The sequence below is a fragment of the Elgaria multicarinata genome, chromosome 9, assembly GCF_023053635.1.
Source record: "Elgaria multicarinata webbii isolate HBS135686 ecotype San Diego chromosome 9, rElgMul1.1.pri, whole genome shotgun sequence".
NCBI classification, from domain to species: Eukaryota; Metazoa; Chordata; class Lepidosauria; order Squamata; family Anguidae; genus Elgaria; species Elgaria multicarinata.
Genome location: NC_086179.1, coordinates 64,417,072 through 64,427,976, shown reverse-complemented (window position 1 = coordinate 64,427,976; position 10,905 = coordinate 64,417,072). Strand labels below are relative to the sequence as shown.

The 10,905-nt window shown below is 41.4% G+C and overlaps 1 protein-coding gene across 2 annotated transcripts; it reads left to right on the top strand.

Moving 5' to 3' along the window:
* Nucleotides 1–5,131: 5,131 nt before the first annotated feature.
* Nucleotides 5,132–9,737, top strand: GPR85 (G protein-coupled receptor 85). 2 transcript variants are annotated; one of them, XM_063134825.1, is made up of 3 exons: nt 5,132–5,282; nt 6,520–6,655; nt 6,808–9,737. In XM_063134825.1, exon 3 carries the CDS (start codon nt 6,988–6,990, stop codon nt 8,098–8,100), a length of 1,113 nt encoding a protein of 370 aa, XP_062990895.1. In that variant the 5' UTR covers nt 5,132–5,282; nt 6,520–6,655; nt 6,808–6,987; the 3' UTR covers nt 8,101–9,737. The 2 variants fall into 2 exon arrangements, with proteins under 2 accessions (XP_062990895.1, XP_062990894.1); XM_063134824.1 differs by having other exon boundaries at nt 5,132–5,323.
* The last annotated feature ends 1,168 nt before the right edge of the window (nt 9,738–10,905 follow it).

The following is a 10,905-nucleotide window of genomic DNA, read 5'->3' as shown; positions in this document are numbered from 1 at the left end:
AAGGGGGGTTAAGTAAAATGAAATAGAAATAAAAATAGAGGGGATAAAAAGGTGAGATGGGATGTGGGGGAGTGTTAATTATAAAAAGGGAGAAAATGGAATAACAAAAAATGAAATGGGATGCAATGGAGGTGTTTTTTATGGGGTACAATACTAAGTGTGGGGAGTGTTCATTGTTATAAATAGATGGGATGAGATGTGCATTATAATAAAATAAATATATATGGTATAAAATAGATGGGCTGGATTGGGAAAGAGTGTGCATTATAAAAATGGATGGGATGAGATAAAATGGGATAGAAATATATATATAGGAAGGATGACTTTGGTGGGTGTTTGGGGATGAATCCCCCAAACGCAACCTTCCCCACCTCAGCAGTGTATGTGTGTGCATATTCATGTGTGCCCCCCCCCCCCCGTCTCCGGCCCTCTACTGCTGCCCAGAGCCAAGAAGGTTGTGCATTCCTGTTTTAAGTCAATCTTGAGATTTAGCCTGCAATCCTTTGCACCTTCCCTGACATGCTTCTGAGTGAGCATGCATAAAATTGAACCGCTCAACTCCTATGCAGTTGTGCATGAGTACTGCATCAAATTGGCTTGTGGTTTCTCAGTGCAAGAGTGGAACAAGAAATGTTTAATGGGTTTCCTGCCTATTTTATAAAAACATCTCACTTTCTTCCTAGATTTTTCTTGGTGCCGTGAGAAAATAGCTCATTTACTGTTCTTGCCACTTCATATATGACAACCTTCATCCTAAACCTGCTAGTTCTGATGGGAAGATCCAACACCTGAGAATCCTTTTCTCAAAAAATCAAGGAGCTTGCCTGCACTTTGAGGTTATCAGCAGAAGCCCTTCTCACCTGCCCACGTTAGGCTAGTGAGTGCAAGGGAGAGGGCCTTTTCAGTGGTGACCCCACTCTTCTGTAATCAGTGTCCATCAGGGATTCATCAGGCTCCTTCTTTGCAGATCTTCAGGAAAGCTTGGAAAACCCACTTGTTTTTGCTGGTCTTTCCATAGGCTGTGGACAGCAGTGTTAGCTGTTTTTTATAGAATTTTATTGAATATTTATTTATTGTTTTTGTCTTGTATTTGTCTAGCATATTTTTGTATTGTTTGTATCTTGTTTGCTGCCTTGAGAGGGTTCTACCCTTAAAGAGTGCCTAAAAATCTTTTTTAAACAAAGATCTTTGTCTTCTTCCCCTCACTCTTCTGAGGACCATATTCCTTCAACTTCATATTTTGCCCAAATTGTCAGGCATGACTCTACCAAATACTACTGTTCCTCAGACCTCCCCTTTTCCAATGGGTCGGTCATATTAATCACTACGGAAAACATCCTACATGGTTTTGGAAATGATTGTAAAAGACACGTAAATCTATGTGACGTTTTTCAGTGCTCTCCCTGTTTCCAAGGAGGCACGTTTAGGCACAATATGACACCTGCCAGGCCAAATACACTTCTCAGGTGGCTGCACATTCTCATTCTTCCCAACAGAGCCACTGCTTATAGCAATCATCCCGCAGAATGTACCTAATAGCACAAGGCTGCATTGTAATATGCACTGTAAATTTGATACCATTTGCAATGTGCTTTTAACGAACTGGAGACAGTTAATCATTCTAGTCTTGAATCGGCAAGGTACTGGGTATTCTTCATTGATGAAGAAGACAATTATTTACCAAGTTTTGTGAGACTGTGCATGTTCGTCTGTTTAAGCGCTTTGCTGGATTAGACTAGAATACTGAGCACCTATCCATACAAGCTAATCCATACAATTCAATGGGAACTTATATTAAATCCAGACACTCTGCCTTAACAGACTTTGATAGAGTGGCAAATAAATGCTCTAAACTAAAATGATATAGGCTAAGTAGAGCTGTTTAGTAGCAGTTAGTGTTGGATTGGAAATTAACTAAAGCTATAGCAAGCTGAGACCCAGCAATCATCATTTAGTCCTGCATGCCATCAAGAGTGGACTACTGCAATGCATTTTATATGAGCTTGCCCTAGAAAACTGTTCAAAGATCAAACTGTCTACATAAGGGGTGATCAGAAGGGAGATCTAGACCTACCGTTAGCTCTCTGGGTGATTTGCAAGCATTTCTGACTCCTAAATTGTTTAACAATAGCACCAACAAAATTACCCCTCTCACACACATTCACTATATTATACTGCTGAACAGGGCCAGCCCTACCATTAGGCAGAGTAAGACAGTCACTTCAGGAGGCAGATGCTGGGAGACAGCAGGAAAGTGTTGGGGGCCATGTGGTTGGGCTTGCACCTGCTTAGCTAGCCTCCTGCCTTCAGGTGCAGTGCAGGAAGCTATCCCATTCCCAGGGTTGAAGTAAGAATCATTTGATGATGATAATAATAATAATAATAATAATAATAATAATAATAATAATAATAGGCTTTTGGACATGGAATGGAAAAGGGCACCATCTTGTTCTTCACCTCAGGCAGCAAATTGCCTTGGCCTGAGCATCTTGTGATGGAAAACTTTCTAATCAGACATCTAGTGGTTAGGAGCAAGTATGGGTGTGTTTTGGTTGTCTTCTCTAGAGCATAATTTAGCATAATTTATAATAGCATTATGTGGACAGTTGTTGTCCACCTTGAATCTAAAGCAGCAGCGTTGAACTTCTTTTATTCAAGGGCCAAATTCCATTGCAAAGAAGCTCTCGGGGCCTGCATTTCACTGGTGAATGAGGATGGATGCAAAAGGGGTGAGGTCAAAGACAAGAGTGGTGCCAAAATACAAACAAAAAACAAAAACCCAGCACATTTCAGCCTAAATTTCTTACTGCCAGCAACTAAGCCTTAGGAGAGGCATTCCAACCTTTTAAAATGGAGGGAGGGAAGGAGGATGTCCAAAAGCCATGAAATTAAGAAATGATGGGCAATTATGAGAAAAGAGGTAGGGCAGAGAAAGGGGCAAGAATGTATCAGAAACCCTGGAGGGATTGATAGGACTCCAAGCAGGCCAAATTTGGCTTGAGGGCCTAAGGCTCAACACCCCTGATATAAAGAACAGATAGGTAAGAATCTTAATCAACCAATTGATTAAATGTGGTGAGGACATAAATGCCTAGTTTCCTTTGTAGGGTTAAGTTAATATCTCTTAAACCTTTTGCATAACTCTTTGTTCTGATATGTCCCACAGAATTCATATTCCCAGAGTTACAGGAGGGTAGATTGCAGTTGAACATTAGAAGTTTCTTGATGGCAAGAACCATTTGGCAATGGGACCAATCACTTTTTGGTGGAGATCTTCAAGCAGAGGCAGGACAGCCATTAGTTGGGGTCCCTCTAGCTCAGGATCTCCTGCATCAAATAGAGGATTGAACTAGATGGCCCCCAACCGCTGCACCCCCAACTCTATGATTCTATTATTATTGGCCTCCTCGCTTTCTTTTCATTTAAAATGGCTGGACAAAAAGAACATGGAAATATTACAAGCACATACACAGACTCTTGCTTGCCACACAAATAATTCAGACACTGATTAGCACCACGACTGGTAGACACGTGTACAAGTGGCTGTGGGGGCCACACATTTAGTCCTGCCCCAGCTGACATGGCTTCTCCCCACTTCCTCATGTTGAGAGGTAACATCCGCAGCTGGGATCCTTTTTTATCGATGTAGGTTACCAGCATACGTATATTAGTAATCTTGAAAACCGGGGCTCTAAATGGTGCAGAGTGCCTGGAGTGACAGAAAAGGCTCCCCACTGCGGAAGTTACTTCTTAACGCATGAGGGGCTGGGAGAGGCTGCATGACCTGGGACTGGTGTAAACGCACAGCCCCACTGCCCCTTTGTACTCACTTCGCTCCGGAATCTTGCCACACCTATAAAAGAATCCTGGAAAGTTTAGCTTTAAAATGCATGTTTCTCTATGCCCCAAAGAACCCCCTCCCAAACAACATACGTTTACATTTCAGAAACCAGAATGAGTATATTTTTCAATAGTAAGATGTGCCATTTTTATCTTTCAAATTCCTTAAATTCTACATCTACTAGGAACGTTGAGAGAACTGCTATTCAAGAGAGGTTGGTTTGGTGGCACCAGAGGGTGAAATGGAGGCATCCCTCTTCCACAACCCCAACAAGCAGTGGCTCACCTCATTCCCTTGCTGACACTTTTCTCATACAAATTATACTTCAATCATAAGCTAGACATTTTTTTAAGCCTGGTACCTTAAGCATGTTGACTTGAAAGTTCACTTCATCAAAATCACTAGAAGGCAGCTCAGAAGAAAATATAGGGTGGCGCGTTAACATGAATTATGCCATTATTTTGGTTTTAGAAACCTAAGATGGGGAGCAGGCTCCTCACGCCCCAAGAAATGGACTTTACCCCCAATACACAGACACACACAATCTTGTTGCCACTGAAAGTTGGAATTCTTCCAGTTCGGTATATACACATCCTTCAGTTTCAGGCAGAAACAGATCTCACAGCAACTAGGACCCCCAATGCAAATTGTGAAAAACAGGGGGTCCCAGACTGATATTAATTAGGTGTATCTTGGTGGCACGGCATAGTCGTCCTATCACCTTAATGTGTCTTCATAATTCCTGCAATCTTCTATTATTATTATTATTATTATTATTATTATTATTATTCATTTAAAAGTATGATTTTGTGGCAATTAAAGCAGATAGTAGTATGGGGAAGATATCCCCATTCCCTTGCCAAAGGGAGAATCAGATGAATACAGTTCAGAAGCAGGAGGGAAATGCTTGTCCTCCTCCCACCCATATTCTGCCAAGTGCAATAACAATGCAGTCATCATCAGGAGAGAGAGAGAGAGAGAGAGAGAGAGAGAGACGTGGCGGGAGGGGAGGAGACGGGGGGGGGCAGAGAGATTCTCCTGTACTGAAAGCGGGAGAGTTCAGAGGCGGGTAATGAATTGCTGAATCCCAGCCCCTCTCTTCGCTCCCTGGGATAAAGGGGCCAACAGGACTCTGAGCTGAGTGTTGCAGCAGCAGCAGCAGCAGCAGCAGCATGCCGCCGCCGTTGTAGCCCTGCTACTATTGCTATTGAGGCTGTCTTGCCCTCATTGAGCCGGCGGCGGCGGCGGCGGCGGCGGCGTTAGTGGACGAGATTGTGCCGCTGCGACAGGGGAAGACGAGGCTAGGCGCTCGAGGAGGCTGTCTGAGCATGCGCCGGCTGAGCCCACTGACTACAGAGCCTCAGCAGCCGAGGCACCCAGGAAATAAAGAAATAAATAAAGGGATGAAAAAAAGACCAGCAAATAGAAAGAAGAAGCTCTGGTGAGGGGTGGGGGCTCACTCTCGCTCTCCGGCACCAACAGGTATGGGGGAAAGAAAGCTTGTGTGTGTATGTGTATGTGTGGAAAAGATGGACTGGATGTGTCTGATGGACTGGGGGTGGAGAGACGTCTTTCATCCTCTAAGCTGGTTGTGCGGTGGTGGTGCTGTTGTTGTTTTTCTTTTAATTTTATAATCAGCTGCATAATGGCAGTGTAGGCAGGCGAGCCTAGGCGCTCCGAGATGTGCCTATTGCAAGTCAAAACTGAGGCTGTATAAAGGTAGCTTCGGCTACAGAAGCAAGCCTCGCTCTGTCTGTCTGTCTGTCTCTCTCTTTCTGCCTTGCCTCTCATCTCTGTGTATGTATGTGCATGTAATATGGGGGTGGGAGGGGGAAGCTGATTTCAAGGTGTGTACCTGTGTGTGGTTGTGTTTTGGGAGGGTATGTGTGGGTTTTAAAATAATGCCATCATGGTCTGATCAGGCTCTTGTTTACACAGCAGCAGCGGCAGCAGCCAGCTAAGAATGGTGGAAGGGCTTTTGCTTGAATCCATTGTCAAGATGCTATGTGTAGTCCTAAGAAGACACAGCATAGGAGAAGCACTCCATGGGAATAGGCGAGCAGCCTGCCTCATCGTGCCATCGAGTGGCTCTCCCATCGCTAGATCCCTGAAAGCAGCAGAGGGTGCTTTATTTTCTTTGTTCGTTACATTATTATTTTTTTGACAGCCAGCAATAGGATCCATGCAGGAGTTCTGGTTATCTGGATTCAGAACCTGGCATTCTATGCTAGGCTAAATACAATCCAAATAATGTCTGAGCAAGTGGATGTTATTCCTGGGGTGTGCTTCCTACACACACATACACACTATACATTCATTATTGCTGTGTCTTCCCCCACCCCCATATTGCAATGAAAAGGACACAAAAGCCCATAAAACATAGGGCTGTCTACTAATTTAGCATAGGCATTTATTTAAAAGTCTTGTGGGGGTGGAGAGGGAAGCCTGATTCATAGAAAAATCAGGGCTCTGTTGTCTTTTTTTCAATGTGGATGAACTAGCAGGGTGTGATTAATATGCTTTGGTGAGTTGGGTTAGAAAACATACATTCTGCAGGGTTTCTTTTGGACGTATTCCATATCAACACAGCATCTGCCCCTGAAGCACATAATATAAACAGAAAAGGTGGGCATTATGGAGGTATTCAACAGCCTTTCTTGACTTTTTATCTTTAAAAGGTACCGGTGCTGGAATGGTGATGTAGGAATCAGGTTGTTCAGAGGCAGGAACTGTACAATTCTATATTCTGCCAGGAAATTGGATTGTAAACAAGACCAATCTGAGGAAGCCCGAATAAACCTAAAGCATTGCATAGTAAGTGTGCAGTTCTCACTGAATTTCCCACAAACAAATAATAGTACTCCAACTTGCAACTTCCTTTGGCTCTCCATAAATTAACATGTTGGTTAGCACTTCATTTGTATGTTGACTTAAGAAGTGATGGCTTGATTATTATTTTTTTCCAGATATTTTGATGGCATGACAAATCAGAAGAAGGAAAAGAGGATGTACTATATGACTAGTCACCAGATCAGTTCTGCTTTTGGAATACATTCTCAGTAAGATGTATGGATCTATTTTTTCCTTGTTCATATATATATATCATGAGACTTGACTGAGGCAATATTCATATCATCCATCTATCTATGGCGAACTACAGCCATGCAGCTGACAACATTTTGCAAAATCTTTCCCCTTTAACAGCATTTTTGAAATTGACTTCGCTGGGTTTCATAATAGGAGTCAGTGTGGTGGGTAACCTTCTGATCTCCATTTTGCTAGTCAAAGATAAGACCTTGCATAGAGCTCCGTATTACTTCCTGTTGGATCTTTGCTGCTCAGACATCCTCCGATCTGCAATTTGTTTCCCATTTGTTTTCACTTCTGTGAAAAACGGTTCGTCGTGGACATATGGGACTCTCACTTGCAAAGTGATTGCCTTCTTGGGGGTTCTGTCCTGTTTCCACACCGCTTTCATGCTGTTCTGCATAAGCGTCACCAGATACTTAGCTATTGCTCACCACCGCTTTTATACAAAAAGACTGACCTTTTGGACTTGCTTGGCAGTGATTTGTATGGTGTGGACCCTATCCGTAGCGATGGCTTTCCCTCCAGTGTTGGATGTGGGCACCTATTCATTCATTAGGGAGGAAGACCAATGCACCTTTCAGCATCGGTCCTTCAGAGCCAATGATTCTCTGGGATTTATGCTGCTTCTTGCTCTTATCCTTCTAGCCACACAGCTTGTCTACCTCAAGCTGATCTTTTTTGTTCACGATCGTAGGAAAATGAAGCCTGTTCAGTTTGTTGCAGCGGTGAGCCAGAACTGGACGTTTCATGGTCCTGGAGCCAGTGGTCAAGCAGCTGCAAATTGGCTGGCTGGATTTGGAAGGGGTCCCACGCCACCAACCTTGCTGGGGATCAGGCAAAATGCCAACACCACCGGCAGGAGAAGGCTTCTCGTCTTGGATGAGTTCAAAATGGAAAAGCGAATCAGCAGAATGTTCTATATCATGACATTCCTCTTCCTAACCTTGTGGGGTCCCTATTTGGTCGCCTGTTACTGGAGAGTTTTTGCGCGAGGGCCTGTGGTTCCTGGGGGATTTCTAACGGCTGCCGTTTGGATGAGTTTTGCCCAAGCTGGAATCAATCCTTTTGTCTGCATTTTCTCCAACAGGGAGCTGAGGCGCTGTTTCAGCACAACCCTTCTTTACTGCAGAAAATCCAGGTTACCAAGGGAACCTTACTGTGTTATATGAGGGAGCATCTGTAAAATCTTTAGCCTTGTGAAAACACTACCCTTCTCTGCTAAGCAATTGTGGCCTGTTGCCATGTTTTGAGAAGAAAACAACAACAACCCAAAAGGGGATGTCAGCAGTTGTAAGGATTTGGGCAACCAACATTCTGCAATCTTTGCAATAGCTCATCTTTAATCCTATTTTAAAACCTAAACTTGTTCCTGCTGACCACTCATGAAGGTTTGTAATTAAGAATAAAGGACTGAACCACTGCCCTAAAATGTTTTGACGTGGTTGAAATCTAGATAATGATTCAGAGAGTAGCAGGTGCTAAATATATCAGCGCTAAATGCTGTATATATCACTACGTAAAGTAAGACCATCACAGAATAGCATTGGACGTCTGAAACAGTTAAGTTTGACATGAGGTTAATGTGTTGATGAAACTAATTTTAGACACTGGATGACCTTTAAATCATTTCATACAATTATTGTTTTTTCAAAGACTAAAATCTGGGGACTGTGTTAAGTCCTGTAACTGATGGGAGATGTGCCATGTAGTGCTGAATTATCATCCCACTCTGTTTGCCTTGTGAGTTCTGAGGAGCATTCCAAAGCAGTCTTGTGTTCTAGGTTCGGTTTTGGTTTTGTTCAAATTCTACTTTTATTTTTCTCCGAGTACATTCTTCTTTCTTTCTTTTTAAAACTGAATAATGTTTTTTCTTTCAGGGCAAAAGATTACTGGCATATAATTGTATTCGGTGTTTTGTGTATTTAATTTTTGGGGTGTTTAAAATCCTGATTTGCTATAATATTTACTGGATACATTTTATATTTTCGAAAGCTAGATATCAGTCTGTTAGGCAACATCAATGAGATTATCCAATCCTAACTAAGGAGTAATCATTACACAGAATAAACCACATGTTGCCTTAAAGGGTTATCTAGTATCTTCCATTTTGTTTAGCATTTTTTTGAAAATAAGCAAAGAAAAGTCGAAATGGTTAACTCCAGTCTGTCAGTTGGGAGTGCATGAAAGATCACTTAGTTCCCTCTTTCCTTTTTATTCCCATGATTCCCCAAATCAGTATGCTCATCACTAGGATGATATGGGCTTCCCCTCTCCCAGCCCTCTAGGTGTGTTGCCCATTCTAGTTCGTTCTGAGAAACACAGGCCGTCAATGTATGTTTATATTTTAAAGACATCTGTCATGGGAAGACGGCAGCCTTAGTAAGATATCTTGCACAACGTGTGAAGCATTTATTCTACTGAAGGCACAGTCTTGTTTATACTTTCTGCACATTTTGGTGTATTGGTTGTTTCAAATTATTTCAATTTTAACTTGTGAAAGCATATAATATGATTTCTAGTATTTTAGAAAAACATTAGAGTCTGTGAGTCTTTCCTTCTTTAAGATAACAGATGTGTGGATTTCAATATAAAGTTGCATTTGCCAAAATTTACCTGTGTAGCCTGTTAATTTTCTTGGAATAAAATTTTACATTTTTCCAGTTATACAACAAACCTTTTTATTACGATTATTATGACTATTATTTTTGTTTAGTGAGCATGAATTATTGAGAATGTAGCCATTATGAATTATTATTCTTTGAAGTCACTGTATTCCCAAACTGTAAATGCATGAATGATGGGGACCACAGGATTGATAAATGATATTCTCGACAATAGCACTGTTGTGTAGTTTATCATAATTACCCCGATATCTATTTTGAATATGTCAGTTCTACTTAGAGGTACTACATAATATTTGAGATTCATGTCATAGGAACATTTTTAACACAGCGTATAGTAGAACAACACCATTATTCTGGCAAAGCAAGGTTTAACTTCTAAGAGGAAGGACTTGCTCCCAATTAATATTGGTGTGCTCTGTATTTCACTCTAGTTCTAGAATTGGCAATCTCTCATCCAAAAATACATGGGAAATAGTGAATAACCAAACAGCTTTAAGCATATGTACATTATTCTTCCTGTTAACAACAAAAGTAGTGTTATTTCTGTATATGAAACAAAAATAATTTGGTTTAAAATTAGGCATGAAATCTTGATTCCGCCAGTGCTTATAGCTAGCTTCTTAACTTGACCTCATTTGTACTTCACGCTAGTGTTGATGGGTTCAAAGGCTAAATTTAGCATGCTGTGTTGAAACACTGCAATAATCAATCTTCATGAATGCAAAAACATTTCAGGTCATAATCCCCCAAAGGCGTGAAATGAATGAAGTTCCAGAGACCTGTCTTACTGCCTGATCCACATAAATTGGAGTACTTGGATATGACTCTGAATTAGTCTGACATCAATAATATTAATAGTATATTTCTTAAACACATAGGGCCTCTTTTTACATGATTCCCCCCCCCACACACAACACAGGTGTAGAAAAATCCTGTGTGAAGATTATGCATGTGTCCCTTTTACCTTGTTTAAATGTGCAAGGAAAGACAATTGTACATTGTTCTGTGCATGTCCACCTGATAAAATAGACACATGTGCATAATTTTGCACAAAAAAATTGTTTCCCCCATGTCAGTATGCACGATGATGTGTTTATTGGCATGGTGGTGGTAGTTCTACACCTGTAGAAAAAAAAATATCATGTGTGAATTGGCCATCTACAATGGTCCATAGGCCAGGTTTCAAAACATCTAACTTGAAATCAGCCCAATACCAAAGTAGGAATGGCTTGTGAATCCAACTGTAGGATAATAAAATGTTAAACTTTATATATACAGGGCCTGTTCTCATGTAACAGCAGAAAACCATAATTAACACAATTTATTGTGGCACATGCCGGGTACATTCTG